General features: G+C 38.2%; 2 protein-coding genes across 2 annotated transcripts in view; one reads left to right on the plus strand and one right to left on the minus strand.

Moving 5' to 3' along the window:
• The window catches only part of TMEM156 (transmembrane protein 156), a 52,222-nt gene extending 25,518 nt beyond the window's left edge, over positions 1–26,704 (plus strand). Inside the window, exons 4-7 of the mRNA XM_059923187.1 lie at positions 2,531–2,650; positions 5,576–5,659; positions 24,492–24,597; positions 26,646–26,704. Coding sequence (XP_059779170.1) covers positions 2,531–2,650; positions 5,576–5,659; positions 24,492–24,597; positions 26,646–26,658 — 323 coding nt within the window. The 3' untranslated portion in view covers positions 26,659–26,704. The remainder of the gene's footprint in view (positions 1–2,530; positions 2,651–5,575; positions 5,660–24,491; positions 24,598–26,645) is intronic.
• The window catches only part of FAM114A1 (family with sequence similarity 114 member A1), a 121,865-nt gene that overhangs the window by 7,212 nt on the left and 87,390 nt on the right, over positions 1–27,263 (minus strand). The gene's annotated exons all lie outside the window — the stretch shown is intronic.

Raw genomic sequence — 27,263 nt, forward strand, 5'->3', positions numbered from 1 at the left:
TATGATATAACCATTTAATGAGTGCCTGCTGTATGCCAATCAGTGTGCCAGGCACTGGAGACACAGAGATAGATGGATGTAAAACAATGGAGTCAGTGCAATCAGTGGGACAGGTGCTATGGCAGAGTAACTTCTTGTGTTTTCTGAGGTTCCAGACATAGGGAAGCCTTTCAGATTGCCTTAGAATGCTTTTCTAAAGCTTTAATTCTATTAGAGGTAATTATTTTAAAATGTTATATTGATTTTAAAGCAAACACAAATATATAATATGCATGCATTTTTAAAGTGAAATATAAGACTTCAAATAAATTTCTCCTGTGAGTTAGTTTGCTCAAGGCCCTACAGTCTCTGCAGTTAGAGGGGTATTTCAAGGTGTGCGTATGTGTAGGGGGTATGGGAGAGGATCTGAGAAGCTGAACAGGGGGGTTAATTCCCTCTGGCTCAGGAATGAGGTTGGAGGTTCTGAAAAGACCACATAGAGTAGGAGACTATGATGAAATCTGAAAGATAAAGAGGTTTAGATTATATATATTCAAAACTTATACTTGTTTCAGTGTCCATTTATGTATCTATCTAATTGCTTTTTGTATCTTCTAAAACATGAAGGAAGAATAAGCATTACCATATTCATTATTTTGAGAATTAATTTTTGTGTTAATGGAAAAAATTATAAATTCCAGTCAAAGTGAAGTAGTAATTGACAGCTTTTATGGGTCCATAAATCAGAAAGATAACAGAGGTGTACAAATATGTAGTCTTTTTTAAATTAATTTTTATTGGAGTATAGTTGCTTTATAATGTTGTGTTAGTTTCTGCTGTACAGCAAAGTGAAGCAGCTATACATGTACACATAGCCCCTCTTTTTTGGATTTCCTTCCCATTTAAGTCACCACATTGCACTGACTAGAGTTCCCTGTGCTATACAGTAGGTTCTCATTAGCTATCTATTTTAGACATAGTAGTGCAAATATATAGTCTTGTATTTGGGAGAAAGTATACCTATTTTGCCATGTGTAGAAGATTAAAAATTTATTCATATTTTACTCTGCTGTGCAAAGACTAATTTGATCTCCCTTAAAAGTCCTATCTACTGGAGGGTGGTGGGGGGGGGGAACTAAATTTAGACCAGTCTGGTAAATTTACTCAGAAAAAATAATTTAATCCACCTCTTTAGATTTTTTTCAGATTCCTGTCCATTTCCCCTTGTTCCTCTCCAAGATGGCTACAGGGACGAGGAGTAGGGGGACAGCATAGGATGTAGGGAGATACACTCATCTGTGTTCTCAATGGTGCTTTGGTGGGTGTACTGGCTGGCTTGGCCCCAACTGTGTACATTCTGCTATTGTAATATAAAGTTGGTGAATGCATGGGTTTTTTTTCATAGCTTGATCAGTGCCCATGATACCTTGGTATCAGGCCCACCTTGACTCTTGCTGGCACTGCACATCTTCTATGCCAGTTAACTGCATGCTTTTATTTTGCTGAGTGAGGTATGCAAGTCTAAACAGTATGGAATGATGTTAGGAAGGCTGAGTGCTGCCATTCCAATCAACCTCTACCTTCTCCATTCAGTGTCTTCTCTAAATAAATGTTCACTGCCTATTTAATGTACATCTGCTTATGGAGTGGGGTACCTGTAAAAGGGGTACCCAGATCATGAGTCCCAAAAGAGCAGTCATCTAAAGGTATTAACAAGTTATATATCCTGCTAAGTTGAATAAGTACTAGCTGTGCTTTGCATACAAGGAAGAGAGTACATAGGGTGGCTTAGAAAGTCAGTAGACAATTGTGTTTTGGACATAATGAAGTCACCCTCCTTTAAGTTACTGATTCCTGGGTCTGCTGGCCAGTGTATGTTTATGGGACAAAAGAATATCGTGCCAAGCTATTGCTGATGGTGACTCTCCTTCCATGTTGTCTCACTGTCATTTGAATGAGCGATTTTTTACCTGTATCCTTATTAAATTTAGGCGAGAGTAACTGTATGTTTAACTAATGCATGCACTTGATCTGATCATTGCCACGCGAGCCCCTGTGGAAAGAAGGTCTGATTAATCATCTACCCTGGTCTCTTATATGCCTCAATCCAGCCTCTTTCTTTGCCTTTCCCTTTCTTCCCCATCCTCATCTTACACACTGCATCTTTGTTGATTTGAGGATACATTTTTTGGCTGCTTGGCCCAGGGCCAAATTGTTAATCACAAATGACTCTGATTCTGGCACTCTGCTTGTTGTGGTCTTAACCTAGTGATAGCAATGATAGCAAAACTAACATCAATATAACTTGGAAGTGAAATTAATCCTAGAATTTTGAAACTAAATGGATCCCTGGAAACCACTTGGTCATGTTTCTTCATTTAATGCGTTAGGAAAGAACTCAGGAAAGCAAGTGACCTTGTAACAGTGATGGTTATATATTCAACTTTTCAGTTATGGGCAGAATGTATAGTAGAAGCCAGCTACATTACCATATTGCCTCTTATCTGCTGCATCATTTTACCATATTTTTATAGTACATTTTTCTTTGCAGGTTTTATTTGTTCCATGAAGATCACTTGGTATGTTCTGGTTCTATTAGTTTTTATATTTTTGCTCATCTTCATTACCCACAAAATACTTGAAGCCCACAGGAGAGTGCAGAAGTGGCAGGGTAAGTATTGAAAAATAAATCCATCTTTTGGGAGAATTCATCTCGTATCAAGGTACTCCTAATCTTATCTGTAGGTTCAATTTCTTTTTCTAGTTCAATTTACCACTAACTGAGCACCTACTGTGTGTAAGTGGTGATCCTAGGTAACCCAAGGAACATAAGCATAAGTAAGACATAGGGCCAGCTCTCCAGGATTTTCATGTGTCTTTCTCCAGCCCAGACAAGTGAATAGAAGGGGAAGAAAGGCTGCATGAACTGGAAGGAGTTGGTGCACTGCAGGTTGAGCAGAGCTTGGTGGAAGTGAGGGCAGAAGACGGGTAGAAGAATAGGGAGTGGTGATAAAGAATTTCGGAGTTGGAGGTCTTGAGCTCTAGGCTCTAGGTGATGAGCAGGAGTCAATCTTTAATAAGTGTGGGGGGGACAGTAGATTTTTGACTGTGAAGCACTAAAATGTGTAGTTGGAAATCAGGAAGTAGGGATGATATTAAAAAAGAATTAACTAGTATAACACGGGCATCCACCTATCAGAATGGACATTGACTGTCAACTACTATCATGGTCTTCTGGTGTGCACTCATGTATATGCTGGCCCTAGTGGTGTGTGAGCATGTATACATGACCCTTCTGGTGTGCACCCATGTATATACTGGCCCTACTGGTGTGTGAGCATGTATACATGACCCTTCTGGTGTGCACCCGTGTATATACTGCCTCTACTGGTGTGTGAGCATGTATACATGACCCTTCTGATGTGCACCCGTGTATATGCTGGCCCTACTGGTGTGTGAGCATGTATACATGACCCTTCTGGTGTGCACCCATGTATATACTGGCCCTACTGGTGTGTGAGCATGTATACATGACCCTTCTGGTGTGCACCCGTGTATATACTGCCTCTACTGGTGTGTGAGCATGTATACATGACCCTTCTGATGTGCACCCGTGTATATACTGGCCCTACTGGTGTGTGAGCATGTATACATGACCCTTCTGATGTGCACCCGTGTATATACTGGTTCTACTGGTGTGTGAGCATGTATACATGACCCTTCTGATGTGCACCCGTGTATATACTGGCTCTACTGGTGTGTGAGCATGTATACATGACCCTTCTGATGTGCACCCGTGTATATACTGGCTCTACTGGTGTGTGAGCATGTATACATGACCCTTCTGGTGTGCACCCGTGTATATACTGGCCCTACTGGTGTGTGAGCATGTATACATGACCCTTCTGGTGTGCACCTGTGTATATACTGGCCCTACTGGTGTGTGAGCATGTATACATGACCCTTCTGATGTGCACCCGTGTATATACTGGCTCTACTGGTGTGTGAGCATGTATACATGACCCTTCTGATGTGCACCCGTGTATATACTGGCTCTACTGGTGTGTGAGCATGTATACATGACCCTTCTGGTGTGCACCCGTGTATATGCTGGCCCTACTGGTGTGTGAGCATGTATATATGACCCTTCTGGTGTGCACCCGTGTATATGCTGGCCCTACTGGTGTGTGAGCATGTATATATGACCCTTCTGGTGTGCACCCATGCACATACTGGCTCCACGGGCATGCACCCATGCAGATACTGGCTGAACACCAGACCTGATGGACAGTTTATAATATGAGTAGTTGGTCTCTTAGAGACAGGATAAACTGTGTCATTACAAGACTAGGCTTTGGAGTCAGGTGGACTTAGGTTAGAACCCTAGTGCTACCACTTACTAGTTATGTGACTTTGTGCAAGTTACTTGCCATGTTTGAGTGTCCCTTTCCTCCTCTGTAAAACAAGAATAATCACCATTCCCACAAGGGCTGAGGTAAGGATTGAACTAAAGAGATTACGTAAGAAGTGTAACACAGTGCCCAGTGCCTAGTAGTTCTCAATAAAGGATAGTAGCATTGTGCTGGTGTAGCATTTCCCAAGGCTCTTGTGTTCTTTGACAGGCAAGGCTGTGTTAGTCCTTTCAGTAGGCAGAAAGAGTGGTTGCCTGTAGGGTTGAGTGAAAGTTTCATTAATTTTTTTGGCTAAGTGTTTGTTGGAGATATTTCTGAAAGCAGTTTCATATCAAGTCTTGTCATTGGTACCTTAGTATATAAGGCCCTAAATGCATTGGGTAATAACATCATCAGTATTGTATATTTGTAGAATAAACATTTTCAGAACATTTTCATGAGATTTTTACTAGATTCTCAAAGTTTATAAACAGGGTATGTGCTATTCCTTTCATTTTTTATAGATGAAAAACCCCTGAGCCTCAGAGAGATTGTTTTGTCCAAAGTAATGCAGCTAATAAAATGACAGAATTAAGACCCAGGGTCTTTCTAGTTTTGAAAATTATATTATTTTAAATAAATGTGTGTCATTTGCAATTAGTGCATAGTTTTGAGTTCCTTGATCTGTTTTTCTATGAATGATTACATATTAGGAAAGAGAGATAGAAGCCAGATAGAAAAAAATGCCTAGAAAGAGACCAATAGTGGGGAGTGACATTAAGTTTTTATGAACATCTACCTAAATGACAGGCTTACTGGCTTTCAAAAGCTTGCCTTGCAAATCCAAGCATATGAAGTAGTGAAAAATACTATGCCATTTATGACATTAAATATTATTAAATATTAAATATACATCAAATATTGTGTATATCATATTTATTGTATGTAATAATGTAAATAATATTCTGCATTTAAGAAGAGATGCATAATGGCATTTATGGCAGTGGAGAAGTCACTGGTTTTAGAAAGTACCTATTTGTTAATGGAAAATAACTTAATAAGAAAAGGCTCTTAATGTCTTGTTACTCCAGGCTCTGCTGTGAATGGCCCATTTTCCTTGGTAATCCTTGGAACCGACATGGGGAATATATATTAAGAATGTGCTTGCTTATCATCTAAATATTTAATTTCTTTTCTTGGAATAGGTCATAAATACAAACCGACATCTGTCCTCTTAAGAGGAAGTGATTCTGAGAAACTGCGAACATTGAATGTGCAGGTTATTTCAGGTGAGTTCTGCAACATGCAGAGTACCACTTATGAAATTCCAACACTTCACCACTCACTATTGAGTAAACATAAGATCGAGTGATCTGAGCTCATTTAAATTAGTCTTGTAGCTGGAAGAAAGGAGCTGTGAGCAAATGAAATCTAGTTTAATATGTCTTATTATCAGGGGACAGTTATGATCAAAACTACCTCCTTAAATAATGGAAAGTTGGTTTAATTGGCAAGAAGAAATTCATGTGAGTAGGCAGAGGAGAGAAAGCAATAAGGAATAAGCCTCAGGTTTATTTTTAAATGAGACAAGATACCATTATTCCTCGGAATTGCAAGAAGTAATTGCAGAGTGGGCATGGCTTTTGCTGGAGCCTTCGCTTAGCAGAGGGTGTCATTGTACAAAGAGAACGTCTAATAGCCCCAATTAAAAAGTCCCCTGTCCTCTCCTGAAAACTAGAAATGGAATAAGGGAATCCTAATTAGAGCAGCTAAGGGGGCTGTGAGCACAGATGCTGTGGTTCGATCTCGTTCTTCTAATTGTGAAACCTCCTTCTGAATTCAAGTTGTCAAACCGCATTAAAAAGAAAGAGAGAGAGAATGCAACGTGGGCAAAGGCCTCTTTTTCATCAGGGAGAAATAACGTCCTTGACTCTTTGAAAACCACAGAATTATGACTAACGTTACCACAGCTCCTTGCACACAGCCAGGGAGTGGGTGCCTTCATACTCTGTGAGAAGTTAGATAAGGAGCTTCAAGTCTGGTGTGTAAACGGTTTTCAAAAATGGAAGGAAACCGAACAAACGCCGAGCGCCCACCATAGCTGCATCTGTAACCACATGGAGATTTGCACAGCATTTCACTGGGAACTGTGCTGAGACTTTCCTTAGTTATTTAAACTAGGAGGTACTCACACCCTTAGCGTGAGGAAAAATTGGGTTGGGTGCACCTAAAGAGCTCAATTAAAAAAATTTAGACTTTCTACTCTCATAATTAGCAGTAAAATTATTAACCTATGGCTAATAATAAGCATTAGCTAAGTAGTCATTTGACACCAGCTAAATGTGAAGAAAGTTGATGAAAATTTTGTGGGGTCAGTGACAATCTTGTTTGATGAATGACATAAATATCATAGGGCGGTTTCAAATGGCAAAATTAACTTTTATGGGGAGAAAATTGCATTTCCTCTGTTCTCCCCTTTTATCAGTACCCTGACGTTCATGTACCAGGCGTGTTTTAACCTGGTGCTGCTGGGCTTTTGGTTGCCTTAGGAATTCTGGTACTTTCTCTTTTTAAGTCATAATTTTGAGCATCACAGCCTTGTCTGAGAAAAGTTCAGCAGTTCCCGTCAACAAATATAATCGGGGGAATCGCAAATTTAAAGTACTAGCTAACCACAAGACTAACCTCACAGGTTCTTTTTATGAGCCTGTGATTTTCATTCACCAGAGAAATCTGTCTCGGCCATCCTTTCCCTTTAATGGCTCTCACAAAAAATCCTCTGGCTTTATTACCAGGCATATAATATTAATGTTTAGAGCGGGCCAAGGGGTGACAGCCTTTTTTAAAACCAAGAGGCCTTTTGAAGCTTAGCATCTTAAAGAGGGGTAGAAGCAGATGCTTTCTTGTTATATATATTCCTTTAACCTACATCCAATTTTCCCCTCCCATTCTAAGTTGCTCTTTCTGAGAGCGAAATGGGAAGGAAATAATGTCTCCCCCGAGTGCTGTTTTTAAGGCCTCTCTTTGTAATGATGGATTATAGGCAGCAGTGAGAATCTAAGGGGAAAAAAAATGTGCCAGCGTGGTTCTCAGGAGAAGCAGTAACACGAGCGAAAAAAAAATGTAGTTCAAAGAGAGCAGTGACTATAGTCACATTCAGCCGAGCAGCTTGCTGTCAGCTCTGGCTGTACATTCCAGAATGTCTCTCTAGTTGTTCATGTATTGCAAAGTAAGTACTGTGACACACATACACACAGAGCTATAGATAACTCACACCCTCAAAAAGATAAGAGAGAAATAAGGAGAGATTACCAACACCCTGGCACTGCACGGGGCTTGGCATGTACTGGGGCAGGTTAAACACCGATAGAGTAAATAAGCCTCATCGCTGTAGAAAGAGATATCATACAGAATCAAATCCCAAGCTTTTATGTGTCTCCGATATTTTCTTCCTTGCTTGGGGAAGTGTGATACCTTCTGTTGCCTGCCTTGGTATTAATCTATTTTACATTTTATTCACTCGACTATTCTCTTCACACATGTGATAACTCTGTCTTATTCATCTTTGGATCCCTGTCCCTAGCATAATATCTGGCATGTAGTTCATGCACAATAAAAGCTTATTAAATCGCACAAACCCTAAGGGGAAATGAGTATTGAGTAAAAACAGAAGATGAATGAGAAATGAATCTTGGAGGCTGGGAAATGTGAAAACAAATGGAGAGACAAAGAGTGTTCAGAGGGAACATAATTCCATTTCATTGAAGAACATAAAATGCACTTTGTAGAATTGCTAAGGATATCAAAGAATAATAAAAAAAATCTTGAAGAAGAGATTTTGAGAACGATGCAAAAGTAACTTTGAAATGCATCCCTAGAAACGGTGTTTAATGAGTTGACCACATTGGGAGACCAAGGCCAAGGGCAGGAGCAGTGTACTAGGACTCGAATTATTGGATGCAGACAATAGAAACCAACTTGGCTGACTTGGCAGAAAGGAAATTTATTGGAAAACCAGTAGGTAACCCATGGAAGCAACAGGAACATTAGGCAAGCTGAGCTTATGCAGGACTCAAGAGAGGCCAAGCAGCCAAAAATACAGCCCCATAGGAATGGTCTGGTGAGAATGCGTCTGCTGGCGTCACCACCACTGGATGCTCCCTCTGGGCTGCTAGAGCTTCCCTTTGACCACCTGGCAACTTTGCATCACTGCCCAGGATTGCAAGCCCTAAGGAGGGGTAGCTGGTTGACTGAATGCAGGCCACAGATTGGTACTCTGGGTACCAGGAGGCAGGGAGAGGAGATATCTGCCCCTCTGGCTTCCTGCATACTTGAGAGTACCCCTGAGATGTCCACATGCTGGTCAGCCAACAAATAAATATCTACAAGCACGACACCAGGTTCCTAGGATTCGAGCCTCCACTGCATGGGTCAGCCAAGGGAGTCCTGTCATCTCTCTACTTTGTCCATCAAAAATGGTGAGATCTTTAAAACTTGAAGTTCTTCACCTTCAAATATTCAACCAAAATCTGTTGAACACTGACTGTGGGCCAGAAATTGTGCTAAGCATTACCGATGCAGCGGCTGTACCACAGCGCAGTCCCCGCCTCCATGGAGCTGACACCACCCTTCAGGAGATTCAATTCCTAGTTCCCTAGGAGAAGGGAAGCTAATAAAGCTATACAAACTCATTCAGCACCTTCCACGTGCACAGTACTTCCACACACATCATTTGATTTCATTTCATAAGAACCTCACTTTTTTTCCTGGTGAGAAAACTGAAGCTAAGGGAGTTTAAAGTAACTGACCCACTGCCAGATCCCAGCAGGGTTAGGGTTCACACTCAGTTCTGTCCAATGGCTGCACTTTCCAGCACATCACTTAATGGCAAGATGAACTGGGGAGTTTACTCCTGCTGGTTCAAACCACAGATCAAAACTTTTCTCGCTCTTTTACATTTAGCGCTGGGAACTGAGATGAGACATTTTCTCTGTAAGGTATCAGAAGCTTGTGTGAGACAATGTGAGTCATCCTCAAAGTAACATTTCAGCACTGGCACTTAATGTGGGTGGGCTCTTAAAGCAAAGAAAGCGGAAATTCATTGTGAAGGAGAATTGCTAAATGCCAAAAGGAAGTGGATGACCCAGTAATATATATTACCCCAAAATAAAACTAGTGGCAATGTAAAATTATAATTTGCAACATGTTTAAGGCTAACATAATAAAGACTAAGCAGGTTTCAATTTTCTGCCGAAGAGAAGATAAATTACTGGTGCCAGGTGTCTAGCAACCAAGCAAGATAACATGGAAATTTAATTTTTACTTGCTTAACTATAATATTTAAGACTCAAAATACAGATTGGGGTTCATAAAACAGTAAAGGTTATAGCCATCTGCTTGGTTACAGAATAGATCAAGATTCAGAGGGTGACTCTACATGCAGGAGGAAATTCATAAAGTGTGAAGAATCTATAGGCAAAATAAGATGATTTATTCTATTCATTCATTGAATGACTTTATGTGACAGCCATTTGTGCCAGGTCTGAAAAAACTGATGATAAAACATATGCAGATAAACATCTTCTCCATCTTCGCACAAACTCCCCCTGCCTGAACCATCTGGCCTCCCTTGCCACCTCCCTTGCAATCCTCCCCTTTTCCCACCCTGCCTTTATCTAGTTAAGTCCAACCCTGTCCTTCTGATTTTGGCTTAACTAACACTTCCTCAGGGAAGTTGTCTCAGAGCTGGTGGACCAGGTAAATTACACCCTCATAACATCACACATCTCTCTTTGTGGCAATTATCACTGTTGCTTTTTTACATTTCTGTTATTATTTGATTGATGTCTCTCCTATGAGCCAGTTAGTTCCTTGAGATCCGGGACACTATCTGATAATACTTATCACTGCATCCCCAGCTCATGGCACAGTACATGTAAGAGTTCAGAATAGGTACCCAATAAATATTTGTTAAATAAATACAACTCTACACTGTCTATGTTGAAAGAATGACTGCTGCTGTCTTACAAAGACCTTTCAAATACTTTCTCCCTCAAATTATAACTTTTGATAATGCCTACCCCAAATAACAAGAGGAGAATGGTTAAACACTTCATCAGTTTTATTCCTTGGAGTATTAAGGATACCTGCAGTGTGAATGAATTGGAAACTGAGTCAATGGCTCAGAGTATTGGCAGCTGTCTGTTCAAGGAGGGTTTTTTTCCCTCTTTAATTGCTATTTCTAGATAATTCTGCAGTCATTTATTTTTCCATCCTCATTTGATTTTCACACTGGCCAGATTTGGAATAGCTGAGTAGTTTTAGGATCACCGTTAAAAATAACAGATGGATCTTAGAACATAGTAGGGAGTTGGCGTTTTGAATAATGGAAATCTATTTTAAGCCACCATAATTTGTTCTATTAACCCTAAAAGGCTACTAGCTATCTTGGGCTTGCACAAAAGTGCCTGTGTTTTTATGTGATGGAAAGATCAGAATGATGCATAGCAATATTGAAATTCTGCATTCCTATGACAGTAAGAAGAAATAATTAAGACTGAAAAGTTTTTTTGAAGCCAGATTAGAGAACTGAATAAGAATCACCAAACCATCTGAAAATGTCCACATCTGTCTTGACCGAAGCAATCTGTGACAATTAACTTGAATTCCTTCCTTTTTGGAGAGGCTCTTATGAGGAAACCAAGTACTTTGTGGGTAACAGTTTAGACATTTATTGCCATTGTCTCCACAAAGAGTCATGGCTGAATCTCCCAAAGTACGAAGGAGAGAAGGAAGCGCCCAAGGTCATCGCTTCCGAGTTTAGCTATCCATAGCCCTTCCCTGCTGAGTTCACACACAGGTCCTACTAAATTCTGAGCAGGGCCCTCCAGTGGGCTTAAAAAGATGCCAGTAAAAATACTTTGTTTTGCACTTAGTAGTGCTTTCTCACAGGGCACTCTTATTTTCCTTGTCTCCAAATTCCTGGGTGGCACCCCAGAGTTGACTTTTTGTTCTGCTTGAACCCGCACCATGTTATTAAGAAACATGAGGCACAAAGAAGTTAAATAACATTCTTTCAGTCATTCAACATGTATTTATTGAGTACCTATTATGTGTCATGCTCCAAGGTGGGTTCTGGGGAGTAAAACCATGCATGAAAATACAATCTCTGTACATAAGGAGGCAGACAAATAAGGATAAATTATGCAAATTTATGCAAAATCGGATAAATTCACTATTGGGGAAGTAGAGGTCACAGAGGGTCATAGATAGTATGGATACCTAAATCTGTTTTGTTCTCCTTCTTTTGTTTTTTGGCTTTCCAATTTAATAACCAAGTAAAATTTAGCTGAACAAGTATTTTTAGAGATAACGAATATCAAACATTGATGGGGCAAATTCCCTTAGCAGCCAAGACAGCCTGACTAGGATGGGGAAGTTTTAGATGTGTCTTCAGTGTGGGAGATGTACCTTGTCTTCGACATGAAAATCATCAGGAACAAAGTGAAGAAAATACCTCGTAAGTTTCCATTACTAAGTGGGAATCAATAATTACTTTGGAAAGATGAATTGAGGTTAGATACCAGATGACATAGATATAAAGCATTTTGAAAAGTGATAACATTTTTTAAAAAGGAGAGAAAGAAATATCAGAGGTCAACTTGGACATTTTCATGGATGGAATGATAGGGGCTTTATTCAAGAACCTAAGGCATGGAGTTTTATTTTTAATCAAAGTTTCTACTGTTGGAAATCCATTTTGTTCACTAGACTCAACCAGGTCAAAACTCAGACCGGGGTTCTTTTAAATTTTTTAGGCTCTGCTAAGGTTCTTGGAAAAAGTCAAAGAAATATTTGGTTTAGAGATTTGACAAATTCATGAAAAGACTTCTGTGAGGTTTTAAAATACTTCTGACTACTTCTGCTGACTTAACTAGTGTTGCTGAATTAATATGATTTGAAAGAAACCCTATTTCTCAGTGTAAAACTAGAAAAAAAATTCCACCTGTTTTAGCTATTCTAAAGAAGGTATAAAAATGACAAGATATCCTACCTTTTTGCTTTTTTATCAATTTTTCAGAAGTTTTCCTATTAGCATGTAACTTACATGACTTTGGATACTAGGAGAAATAGAAGATAACGTACCACTAGAGAGTTACTTCGGACTAGCTGTCATTTTGACAGATAATGGCTTTCTGAATTATGGTTATACCGTACTATAAAACATCAGCAAACCTTATGAATAAGCAAATGATGAGCAGTTTGGCTTTCCAACCAAAAGAGCTCTGTTAATTTTCTTTGATAATTATTTGGTTTCATGAATAGGCTCTTTTGAGATTTTAACCTTTAAAAAGAATTATCTCCAAATCTCGAATTCTGGAAGGTTAAAAGATGTTTTGTCAGGGAGGAAGCGTTGTGGGAAGGGATAGTTAGGGAGTTTGGGATTGACACGTACACACTGCTATATTTAAAATAGATAACCAACAAGGACCTACTGTATAGTACAGGGAACTCTGCTCAATATTTGGTAACAACCTAAATGGGAAAAGAATTTGAAAAAGAATAGATACATGTATATGTATAACAGAATCACTTTGCTGTACACCCCAAACTAACACAACATTGTTAATCAACTATACTCCAATATAAGATAAAAAGTTTAAAAAAAGATGCTTTGTCAAAGATGTCTAAACAATTATTCTCATGGTAAGTTCATTCTGAAGCTTTAATGTGCATCAGAATCAACCATCAAAGGCTCCTGGGCCTTTATGAAAGGAGATTGTAATTCAGTAGATCTGGGGCAGGGTCCTAGAACCTGCATTTTAAATTACTACCTCTGGGGATTTTCAAGCCAAGGCTCTGTTGATCACTTCATTCGTTTTCTATTGTTGTGTAACAAATTACCACAACCTTAGGGGCTTAAAACAACACATGCTCATTATCTCACAGTTTCTGTGGGTGAGAAATTTGGGAACAACTTTGCTGGATCTCAGGGACTCACAAGCTTGAAATCAAGATGTGAGCTGGCCTGTGCTCTCATCTGGAGGCTCTCCTTCCAAGCTGGTTCAGGGTGTTGGCAGAATTCCTTTCTTTGAGGCTGTAGACTGAAGGCCCTGGCTTCTTAACTGGCTCTCAGTCAGAGGCCCCTCTCAGGTCCTAGAGGCCAGCTGCAGACCCCTGCTACATGACCCTTTCCATAGACAGTGCAGACATGGCGGCATGCTTCCTGAGCCCAGGGAGGGATGCTCTCTGACCCCAGGGAGGGCCCAGTCTCTCTATTAAAAGCTTTCACCTCCTTAAGTCAGACCCACCCAGGATAGTCTCTCTCAAAATCAACTGATTTGGGATGTTAATTACACCTGCAAAAGCTCTTCATCTTAGTGTAACCCAGTCACCGGAATGAGATGCTATTTACCGCCCTGCCCACGCTCAAGGGAAGGGAGTCACAAGGGCTGCCATGTACACCAGGGGTGGGAATCTGGGGGCTGTTTGAGATCCTGCTTGCTACAGCCACCCTTGAGAAGCACAGATTTCAGAGGACAAAAATCACAGACGCCTGGGAACTTTCAGTGTGACACAGATAAGGCTGATAGATCTAGTCTCATAGGTGCGGTTGGTCCTTACCGACAATAAAATAAAAATGGAAAAACTGGTCTTGTTTTCCCACCTTTGCTCTAATCAGTCAAGAAAGCTTTGTCATTTACTCTTTACAGCTAAAGGCTCCATAGGAAAAAATGTGGACTTTGGTGGTGATTTTAGCATTTCTATAGGAAGGAAAGGGCCCTCGGTTATCTGCTGGACATGGCCTCAAAAATGCATCTATTCCCTTAAAGACTAGTTGTTACCTTAATTTTTTAAATGTCTAGTTAAGACGGATACTTTTCTGAGAAAACTTACAGAACCTCACATCAGAAGAACAGAAAATCTAAACAAAACCATTATCATAGAAGAAATAGAAAATTTGTCAGTTATTTCTCAAAAAATAACAGGAAGAGCAGTACGCAGTGGAATTTTAACAATTTCTAAACAACAGATATTTCCAGTGGTATTTTAACTGTTATAGACCATAGAAAAAAAGGATGTTTCCTACGTCTATTTATGAAATAAACGTTTATATTCAAGCCCAAGGAAGATTGTGTCTAAAATGAAAGTATCGAGCAATCTTACTTATGTCTATCTATGCAAAAATCCTCAACAAATATTAGCAAAAGAATCCAGTAGCACAGTTTAAAAAAATATGTATACATACCTACATACACACACTCCTATGATCAAGTGGGGCTTATTCCACGAATACAAGAACAGTTCAGCATTAGGAGATCTATTAATATCATTCATCATATTAACAGATCTAAGGGAACGATTGTTGGATCATTTCTATAGATGATAAAAATGTATTTGATTATACGCACAAAAGAAGAAGACTTAGAAGACCTACTTTTCTCATTATTTATTCTACAAATTTACTTCTAATTTTTAAAAGACAAATATAGCTGTTATGCTATATTCAATTGATTTAAAACATTTCAGCATAGATAATATGATGTTACAGTTAAATATTAAGCACACCACAAGGCTCTGAGCTATCAACCAGAGACTTTGCTAAGTAGAATGATGAATATTAGAAATGAGTTTTCATTAGTAAAATTAGTGGTAATCAAAGTCCGAATTGTATGTTCACTGTTGAAATTAGAGGCATTCAAGATTTGTTAGTTGGATAAAATATTGTAGAAAAATGCTCCATGGCTGCACTAATGGGGTATGAGAACCCAGCCAACACTGTAACCTCTACTTTAGGAATCGTCCAACTCCTTGCACAGGTCCCTGGCTGCATGATACCAACTGCAAGCCTAAGCAAGTCCTACCTCTGGAGCATGTCCTGTCCTCCCCAAGTGAGCTGTGAAGCCCAAGTGACAGGGAGCATGGACTCACATCAAGCCTATACAGCAGGTTTTCCAAGCTGTGTCCTTGCCCTCTCTCTACTGGCTAACAAATACCTAATAAATGCCTGTATGTGAGGAAAAATTTCTCCTGGTGAGATTCCCATGCTCAAACTTTTTGGTAGTTGATTTTATCTACTGATAAGAACCTAAGGGTTGTGCATGGTTAGATTGGCTTAGGTCATTTCACAGCAATAGCTGTAGGGATTTTGTAAACCTTTAGTAAAACTAGTAAAATTAAAAACAATTTACCTAACGATCAAAACACCTAAGACTAAATTACAGAAAGCATAATTCATATAGTAAAATCTAAATTAAAAATCCAGAAACCACACACAAAAAGCAAAATGTATAAAATTTAGACAAATTAAGGAAGATATAATGCTAAGTATAAACAATTGGGTATTTTGTATAAGTGTTATTTAATCTGTATTGTATACTTGAAATCTGCTAAAAGGATAGATTTTAAATTAAATTTTCTCAACACACACACACAATGGTAACTATGTGGAGGTGATGGATAAGTTATTTAGCTTTATCGTGGTGATCTTTTCACAATGTATGCATATATCAAAATATCAAGTTGTATGTACACCTTATATAATTACTATGTTTATATGTCAAAGCTATCAATACAGTTGTTAAAAATGAAAAAAAAATGTATTTGACAAAATACAATACCCATTCTTCATAAAAACACCTAATAAAAATAAGATAAATAGGTACTTCCATAATATGATAAAATATATCTGTCTCAAACAAAAACTCAGACTCATGCTTAGTAGGGAAACACTAAAAGCATGCTTAGCTAAAGCCAGAAATGTTCAAGAATGTTCACTATTGCCACTTTATCTACAGTTATCCTAGAAGTACTAATCAACACAATTAGATAAGAGGCAGAACTACAAGGTTCACAAGTTGGAAAGGATAGGTAAAATGATCACTTATTTTGCAGATGATATGATATGTACCCAAAAAATCTAATTCCCTAAAAACATCTTTGAAAAGTTCAGTAAGGGGCAGGGTACAAAATTAATATAAAAAGTCAAACAATATTTATATATTTAAACAACAACCAGTTAGAAGATATACTGCATTTAAAACAGCTGCTGAAAATAAAGTAATTAGGAATAAACTTCATAAGAAATGTGCATGATCTTTCTGAAGAAAACTTCAGAAAAATGCTCCTGAGAGACATAAAAATGACTTGAAGAAAAGGAATGGTATATAATGTTCTTGAAAGGAAGATGAATATAAAAAGATGCCAATTTCCCCTAAATCAATAAATAAACAAGTTCATTTCCATATCCCAATGAAAAATAAACTGTCAATAGTAGACAGGAAAAAATGGACATAGAAGAATAAACAGGAGGAGTATCCATTCCATTATGGTACTGGTACAGACTAGATAAAAATATCCAATGAAACATTAGAAAGTTCAGGACTTTAGTAAATGATGAAAATGGCATATCAAATCAGTAGGAAAACAAAGAAATACTGAATGAATGATGTTGGAACAACTGAATAATCATCTAGGAAAAAAAATTTACTTAATCCAGAGCCCACACTAATACTGGAGTAAATTCCATACAGATCAGTGATTTTAATGAAAACATGAAACCACAAAAGTAATAGAAGAAACAATGGTAGAATTCATTTACAACTAATGCAGAACTAATCATGACACAAAACTCAGCTAAAACACTAATAAATTTGACCCTGTGCAAAAGAATGTACACAGCAAAAGCAATTGGGGGAAAGTTATTTGCAGTTCATCACAAATAAGCAACCTTTCCTAGTATATAAGGAGCTTCTAATAATTGATGAAGAAAAGACCATAACCTAGTAGGCAAATGGGTAAAGGACAAGAATGGACTGTTTACAGAAAAAGGAAATACAAATAGTTCTTAAACATATGAAAGGTTGTTTGGTCTCGCTCAGACCAAATTCTTTAAAAAATGTTTTGTTGTTGTTGTTTACTATGTGCCAATAATATTGGTCACTTGGGTATAAGAGACACAGCAGTGAACCAAACAAAATAAAGATTTCTGCTCTCATGGAGCTTCATTCAGGTGGGAAAGCAAGTTGAAGCTACACTGAGATGCCACTTTCATCTATCAGATTGGCAAAAATCCAGAAGTTTGACGTCACACTCTATGGCAAGGGGCAAGAGGTACTCTCATACTTTACTAAGGTAAACTGAGAGGCGAAATTGGTGCAACTTCCATGATAGGTAATTTGGCAATAACCATCAAAGTTACAAATGTATAAGTTCTTTAAGCCAGCAATTTTATTTCTAGGAACTTATCCTATAGATTTACTCACATAGGAGAGAAATAGCATCTATACAATGTTTATTGCTTGTGTATTTACAAGATCAAAAATGATTAGACACCATCTAAGCAAACACCATCTAGGCTGTTTAAAGACATGGTGTTACATCCATACTGTGGAATACCAGGACGTTGTAAAAAGGAAAGAGGAAGCACTTATGTGGAAAGTTTCCCTAAGATACATCATTCATGATATATATGTATGGTATTCTACTAATTGTGTAAAGAATGACAAAAACAACATTTTAATAACACATATATTAAAGTACAAATTTATCATCTATCTATCTACCTATCTATCTATCTACCTATCAACTATCTAGAAGGGAAAGAACTATGTGATATGATGGGAAGTGATTGCCTGGGAGATGGGGTAAAAAGGAATATTCACTGAATATCCCTTCATAGTTTAAAATTTTTTAATCAGCTGAATGTATTCCTTATACAGAAAATTAAATCCAAAAAAATAAGTTTTTCTTATCAAAAATTTTTTTCTAATTAAAGGAATAACATTCTGAGAGAAGGTTTGACAGGATTTCCCTTTTGGTAAACTACACCAGTGTTTAATACTCTTCTTGGAAAAAAAGAGTCATATTCTTGATTATACTTAAATCTTCCTTTCTGATATCTCTTCTTAAGAAGCAACTACACAAATTTCTCTTTAAATTAGAGGTCACCTCATTTCCAACCATGTTCAGGGCTTTGTATAAAAAGTAGAGACATCTGTGAAGCAAAAAACCACGTGTATTATGTAGAACTCAAGTTTCAATATAAAGACTAGAAAAGCAAGACCCAGGACCCCAGTGGAATAAAAGAGATACCATTGAGCCATGGACATTAAGTTTTACCTTCTATTTAAAGTCAGTTGAAGATAATATTAGAAGAATTTTATAAAGTCACAGAGTCATAGCAAAGGAAGACAGGTTAGAGTTCATCTAATTGGTAACCTTGCTTTTTGGTAAAATTGTCCCTGAAATCAAGGATGTTATTTATTAATATTATTCTTAGGGACATATTTCAACAATATGCAAAGAAGGAAATGTTTGTACTTTCCAAACTAAAATTCTTTTCTTGCTACTTGACATTGTACCTTAAATTTTTTCTTTACTTTGCTCCTCCTTAACTATACTGCAGATCTTGTGCTCAGAAGGAGATGAGGGAGGAGGAATTGAAAGGATAGATACAGAGTTGAGAGAAAAGGGTTAAAAGTGTCAGAGTTGAGAGGGCAGACAGCAGAAGCAAGAAGAACTACAATCCTGCAACCTGTGAAACAAAAACCACATTCACAGAAAGACAGTCAAGATGAAAAGGCAGAGGGCTATGTACCAGATGAAGGAACAAGATAAAACCCCAGAAAAACAACTAAATGACATGGAGATAGGCAACCTTCCAGAAAAAGAATTCAGAATAATGATAGTGAAGATGATCCAGGACCTCATAAAGAATGGAGGCAAAGATCGAGAAGATGAAAGAAATGTTTAACAAAGACCTAGAAGAATTAAAGAACAAACAAATAGAAATGAACAACACAATAACTGAAATGAAAACTACACTAGAAGGAATCAACAGCAGAATAACTGAGGCAGAAGAACGGATAAGTGAACTGGAAGACAGAATGGTGGAATTCACTGCTGCGGAACAGACTAAAGAAAAAAGAATGAAAAGAAATGAAGACAGCCTAAGAGACCTCTGGGAAAACATTAAACGTAACAACATTCACATTATAAGGGTCCCAGAAGGAGAAGAGAGAGAGAAAGGACCAGAGAAAATATTTCAAGAGATTATAGTTGAAAACTTTCCTAACGTGGGAAAGGAAATAGCCCCCCAAGTCCAGGAAGTGCAGAGAGTCCCATACAGGATAAACCCAAGGAGAAACACACCGAGACACATAGTAATCAAAGTGGCAAAAATTAAAGACAAAGAAAAATTATTGAAAGCAGCAAGGGAAAAACGACAAATAACATACAAGGGAACTCCCATAAGGTTAACAGCTGATTTCTCAGCAGAAACTCTACAAGCCAAAAGGGAGTGGCATGATATACTTAAAGTGATGAAAGGGAAGAGCCTACAACCAAGATTACTCTACCCCGCAAGGATCTCATTCAGATTCGATGGAGAAATCAAAAGCTTGACAGACAAGCAAAAGCTAAGAGAATTCAGCACCACCAAACCAGCTCTACAACAAATGCTAAAGGAACTTCTCTAAGTGGGAAACACAAGAGAAGAAAAGGACCTACAAAAACAAACCCAAAACAATTAAGAAAATGGTCATAGGAACATACATATCGATAATTACCTTAAACGTGAATGGATTAAATGCTCCAACCAAAAGACACAGGCTTGCTGAATGGATACAAAAACAAGACCCATATATATGCTGTCTACAAGAGACCCACTCCAGACCTAGGGACACATACAGACCGAAAGTGAGGGGATGGAAAAAGATATTCCATGCAAATGGAAATCAAAAGAAAGCTGGAGTAGCAATACTCCTATCACATAAAATAGACTTTAAAATAAAGAATGGTACAAGAGACAAGGAAGGACAGTACATAATGATCAAGGGATCAATCCAAGAAGAAGATATAACAATTATAAATATATATGCACCCAACATAGGAGCACCTCAATACATAAGGCAACTGCTAACAGCTATAAAGAGGAAATCGACAGTAACACAGTAATACTGGGGGACTTTAACACCTCACTTACACCAATGGACAGATCATCCAAAATGAAAATAAATAAGGAAACAGAAGCTTTAAATGACACAATAGACCAGATAGATTTAATTGATATATATAGGACATTCCATCCAAAAACAGCAGATTACACGTTCTTCTCAAGTGCGCACAGAACATTCTACAGGATAGATCACATCTTGGGTCACAAATCAAGCCTCAGTAAATTTAAGTAAATTGAAATCATATCAAGCATCTTTTCTGACCACAACACTATGAGATTAGAAATGAATTACAGGGAAAAAAACGTAAAAAACACAAACACATGGAGGCTAAACACTACGTCACTAAATAACCAAGAGATCACTGAAGAAACCAAAGAGGACATCAAAAAATACCTAGAGACAAATGACAATGAAAACACGACGATCCAAAACCTATGGGATGCAGCAAAAGCAGTTCTAAGAGGGAAGTTTATAGCTATACAAGCCTACCTCAAGAAACAAGAAAAATCTCAAATAAACAATCTAACCTTACACCTCAAGGAACTAGAGAAAGAAGAGCAAACAAAACCCAAAGTTAGTAGAAGGAAAGAAATCATAAAGATCAGAGCAGAAATAAATGAAATAGAAACAAAGAAAACAATAGCAAAGATCAATAAAACTAAAAGTTGGTTCTTTGAGAAGATAAACAAAATTGATAAAGCATTAGCCAGACTCATCCAGAAAAAGAGGGAGAGGACTCAAATCAACAAAATTAGAAATGAAAAAAGGAGAAGTTACAACAGACACCGCAGAAATACAAAGCATCCTAAAAGACTACTACAAGCAACTCTATGCCAATAAAATGGACAACCTGGAAGAAATGGACAAATTCTTAGAAAGGTATAACCTTCCAAGACTGAACCAGGAAGAAATAGAAAATATGAACAGACCAATCACAAGTAATAAAATTGAAACTGTGATTAAAAATCTTCCAACAAACAGAAGTCCAGGACCAGATGGCTTCACAGGTGAATTCTATCAAACATTTAGAGAAGAGCTAACACCCATCCTTCTCAAACTCTTCCAAAAATTGCAGAGGAAGGAACACTCCCAAACTCATTCTATGAGGCCACCATCACCCTGATACCAAAACCAGACAAAGATACTTCAAAAAAAGAAAATTACAGACCGATATCACTGATGAATATAGATGCAAAAATCCTCAACAAAATACTGGCAAACAGAATCCAACAACACATTAAAAGGATCATACACCATGATCAAGTGGGATTTATCCCAGGGATGCAAGGATTCTTCAATATACACAACTCAATCAATGTGATACACCATATTAACAAATTGAAGAATAAAAACCATATGATCATCTCAGTAGATGAAGAAAAAGCTTCTGAGAAAATCCAATACCCATTTATGATAAAAACTCTCCAGAAAGTGGGCATAGAGGGAACCTACCTCAACATAATAAAGGCCATATATGACAAACCCACAGCAAACATCATTCTCAATGGTGAAAAACTGAAAGCATTTCCTCTAAGATCAGGAACAAGACAAGGATGTCCACTCTCACTACTATTATTCAACATAGTTTTGGAAGTCCTAACCATGGCAATCAGAGAAGAAAAAGAAACAAAAGGAATACAAATTGGAAAAGAAGAAGTAAAACTGTCACTTTTTGCAGATGACATGATACTATACATAGAGAATCCTAAAGATGCTACCAGAAAACTACTAGAGCTCATCAATGAATTTGGTAAAGTTGCAGGATACAAAATTAATGCACAGAAATCTCTTGCATTCCTATACACTAATGATGAAAAATCAGAAAGAGAAATTAAGGAAACACTCCCATTTACCATTGCAACAAAAAGAATAAAATACCTAGGAATAAACCTACCTAGGGAGACAAAAGACCTGTATTCAGAAAACTATAAGACACTGATGAAAGAAATTAAAGGTGATGGGCTTCCCTGGTGGCGCAGTGGTTGAGAATCTGCCTGCCAATGCAGGGGACATGGGTTCGAGCCCTGGTTCGGGAAGATCCCACACGCCGCGGAACAACTAAGCCTGTGCGCCACAACTACTGAGCCTGTGCATCTGGAGCCTGTGCTCCGCAACAAGAGAGGCCGTGACAGTGAGAGGCCCACGCACCGTGATGAAGAGTGGCCCCCGCTTGCCACAACTAGAGAAAGCCCTCGCACATAAACGAAGACCCAACACAGCCATGTGTACACATCACGTAGCATGTATACACTGATGTGTATAATATTGATGACTAATGAGAAAAACAACACAAAGTGTCAGAGGTGCAGGCAAAATAAATAAATAAATTAATTAATTTAAAAAAAAAAAAGAAAAGAAAAGAAATTAAAGGTGATACCAACAGTTGGAGAGATATACCATGTTCTTGGATTGGAAGAATCAATATTGTGAAAATGACTATACTATCCAAAGCAATCTACAGATTCAATGCAATCCCTATCAAATTACCAATGGCATTTTTTATGGAACTAGAACAAAAAATCTTAAAATTTGTATGGAGACACAAACGACCCTGAAAAGCCAAAGCAATCTTGAGGGAAAAAAATGGAGCTGGAGGTATCAGATTCCCTGACTTCAGACTACACTACAAAGCTACAGTAATCAAGACAGTATGGTACTGACACAAAAACAGAAACATAGATCAATGGAACAAGACAGAAAGCCCAGAGATAAACCCAGGCACATATGGTCAACTAATCTATGACAAAGGAGGCAAGGATATACAATGGAGAAAAGACAGTCTCTTCAATAAGTGGTGCTGGGTAAACTGGACAGCTACATGTAAAAGAATGAAATTAGAACACTCCCTAACACCATACACAAAAATAAACTCAAAATGGAATCGAGACCTAAATGTAAGACCAGACACTATAAAACTCTTAGAGGAAAACATAGGAAGAACATTCTTTGACATAAATCACAGCAAGATCTTTTTTGACCCACCTCCTAGAGTAATGGAAATAAAAACAAAAATAAACAAATGGGACCTAATGAAACTTCAAAGCTTTTGCACAGCAAAGGAAACCATAAACAAGACGAAAAGACAACCCTCAGAATGGGAGAAAATATTTGCAAATGAATCAACGGACAAAGGATTAATCTCCAAAATATATAAACAGCCCATGCAGCTCAATATTAAAGAAACAAACCAACCCAATCCAAAAATGGGCAGAAGACCTAAATAGACATTTCTCCAAAGAAGACATACAGATGGCCAAGAAGCACATGAAAAGCTGCTCAACATCACTAATTATTAGAGAAATGCAAATCAAAACTACAATGAGGTATCACCTCACACCAGTTAGAATGGGCACCGTCAGAGAGTCTACAAACAACAAATGCTGGAGAGGGTGTGGAGAAAAGGGAAACCTCTTGCGCTGTTGGTGGGAATGTAAATTGATACAGCCACTATGGAGAACAGTATGGAGGTTCCTTAAAAAACTAAAAATAGAATTACCATATGACCCAGCAATCCCACTACTGGGCATATACCCAGAGAAAACCATAATTCAAAAAGACACATGCACCCGAATGTTCATTGCAGCACTATTTACAATAGCCAGGTCATGGAGGCAACCTAAATGCCCATTAACAGATGAATCGATAAAGAAGAAGTGGTACATATATACAATGGAATATTACTCAGCCAAAAAAAGGAACAAAATTGGGTCATTTGTCGAGACGTGGATGGATCTAGAGACTGTCATACAGAGTGAAGTAAGTCAGAAAGAGAAAAACAAATATCGTATATTAATGCATGCATGTGGAACCTAGAAAAATGGTACAGATGAACCAGTTTGCAGGGCAGAAGTTGAGACACAGATGTAGAGAACAAATGTATGTACACCAAGGGGGAAAGTTGCTGGGGGGTGGGGATGGTGGTGTGATGAATTGGGCGATTGGGATTGACATGTATACACTGATGTGTATAATACTGATGACTAATGAGAAAAGAAAAACAAAGTGTCAGAGGTGCAGGCAGGAAATTTAGTAAGTCGTGGAAACTGCCAGAGTCCTGTCTAGGTGGAAGGCATGGTTCTCTTACTACATTGGAATATACTGTGTCTACTTTAGCATTGCTCTTGACTAAATACAGACTAGAACAGCTCTCCTTCTTAAACAGCAGAGACCACGCAGAGGCTGCCTATGGCTCAGGTCAAGGACGCGCTTCCTCCAATACCAGAACTAGAAGTTACTTCCATGGCGCATCAGCAAGATCAATATACACGGTGAGTGATGCTTCAGCTTTATTGACGATTTGACTATTCATTATAAACGTGAATAGATCCAAGGAGGTATAGTTTACCCCAAACTGCATTTCTATCCAGGTGTAGGAGATAGAAAGTGATGAACTTGTGAAATCAGTTCATATGAATTAGATGGCATGAAATATAATCACTGTTTCCTCCAAGGTCTAGGAAGGACCAGTAAACTAATCTCTTAGTCTGTTGAACAACATGTGCCCTGAGATGTCTACTCATCTCTTGGTACTGTTTCCTGGGGTTGAGTCGTAAGTCCAGCAGGCTAATCACTGTTTCACTTGGAACATGAGAAAAGAGAGAATGTAAATTTGTAAAGCAGAACTACTCACTGACTTCCAACTACTGAAATAAAACTTCTCTAAATTTAATATTTGATAACCTAGATTAATGCACATTGATTTCCATGTATTTGTATACAAAACTGTGATCAGAAATGTCTTAGAAATCTTTTTCTTTCGTTCAACAAATATTTATTAAATAGCTATTTTGTTAAAGGCACTACTGATAACCACTGTAGGGGGTATAAAAATTATAACAGGGACAAGAAGGGAAACTAGCATTTCTTAGTATTCTTTTATTGTGCTTGGTGGTGATAGACTAGATCATTTACTGTTTATAATATTTGGGTCCCGGCAGGAAACTGATGGTATCCTCATATTGAATAATTTGGGGAGAGTTTCATAAAGGGCCTATTAAACCAGGATGTGGGAAAACCAAAAAAGGACAGTGTAGCATCCTAGGACTAGTAACTGGGGGCACTGCTACTGTCCCTAAGACTAAAGGGACAAGGAACTCAGAGAGACAGAGACAGAAGCACACACATACATACACAGAAGGAATATGTGGGGAGGGTTGCCTGATAGGAGCTGTGGCTTTTGGTCATGGACACAACAGCCTGTGGTTGCCCTGAGGAGAGAGAATGAATATCCCAACACCCAAAAGGGTGTTCTCCTTTTTTCCCAATGTCTAGTACTCCCCACTGGCCAAACCCAACCAGAGCCAGAGGACACTGGTGCTAGATTGAGAGAGTTCATATAGATTGGCCTCCCAGAGCACCAAGCAAAGTGGACAAAAGGGGAAGGCAGATCTGGAGAGACAACCAAAGGGTTCCAGCATAGGTGGCCCAATACATCAAACTGGAAACTAAGTGCCAAGGAACACTTTGTCTTCAGGACTAGAGAGAGGCAGGTCTTCGTGCTTGGGTCTTTAGTGAAATCAGGGTCTGCTGTTGGCTCAGAAATTCCTAGGGAGAATATAATGTCATCATATAATTGTTTTAATGAAATGTTACTGGCTATTATGCTTGATATTTCTCATTCTGGTCCTCATTCTGGGATGCTCAAGCTTGCTCGTGAAGAGCTCTCCTCTGTCCTTTTACCAAATGCTTTTGGAGCACCTACTGTGTGCCAAGAATTCTGCTACTCATTGGCAAAATAACATGCAGTCTATCAGTGGAGGAATCAGATTAGGGAATCCCTAATTCCAACTGAGTGTCAAGTACCATGATGGAGGCACCCACAAGGGACTTGGGGAGCATTATGGGGAGACCCCTCATTCAGAGGACATGTTGCCTAGCATTTAATAGATGTCCAATAAATATTTAGTGGACATAAGTATTGAGTGAATGGATAAATCTCAACTTCTGTGTCTCTCTACTAGAATCATGGACTCCTGTAACCAAAAGAAACTTGCATGAACACTTTCACTTTTATTTTATATAAGTGGAAAATAAGCCAAAAAAATATAGTGGCAGAGGCTGGAGGAGACCCTAGGTTTCCTGGGACCTAGGCTGAGAAGTTTATTACCACTAATCACACTGTCTACTTGGGGATATAAAGGAGTGTCCATGGCATAACAAAGGATTGGAAAGAGCCCTTAATCAGTGACTTTAGGGAGTTTTTCGTGTTCTTATAAGACATAGTTTTAATAAATGGTTTAAAATTTTTTTCCACTAATAATTTTCAGGTCAACAACATTTTTGTGTGAATAATATTTGCCTTTTTTTAAATCTTCAGACTATCCTTATGAGTTCCTCTGGGCAATTTGGACTGAACCCTTCTGAAGAGTACTCATAATTCTATTCTGGCAATGAGTTAACTGGTAATTGTTGGTCTGGCTGTGGATGCACAATAGGAACCAGTAGGAGTGCTGACTGGTTGATGGAAACTAACTCAACAGTACTCATTTGACCCAGGAGATCAAAGGGACAAGAGTTTTTTTCAGGAAGGCATTATGAGTCATGGAAAACAAGCTAATGAAACCCATGGAAAAAGCAAGAGAACACTTACTCTCTTTGTTTATCCATCATTATACAGCTTACACTAGCCCCAAGATTTTGATTTTGAGGAACCAAAAACAGGGTTGAGGATGCAAATCCTTTCTCTCACTGGCCCGCATTGCAGATCCTGATTTGATGTGTTTTCTTATATAGATGGATTGTTTCTATTTGGCAAATTGCTTAAGAGGACCTGGGTTGTTTGTTTATACATTTGTTTGCATCTGTAAATCTTGCCTCCTTTTGGCACTGGGATGTTTAAAAAAAATTCAAAATACCAAAATAAAATGAATTTAAGTGAAATACTTGAATGTTTAAATCTAATAACAACATGTTCCCTCTGTTTCTTTTGGCTTTC

This window comes from Balaenoptera ricei, chromosome 5 (assembly GCF_028023285.1).
Source record: "Balaenoptera ricei isolate mBalRic1 chromosome 5, mBalRic1.hap2, whole genome shotgun sequence".
NCBI lineage: Eukaryota > Metazoa > Chordata > Mammalia > Artiodactyla > Balaenopteridae > Balaenoptera > Balaenoptera ricei.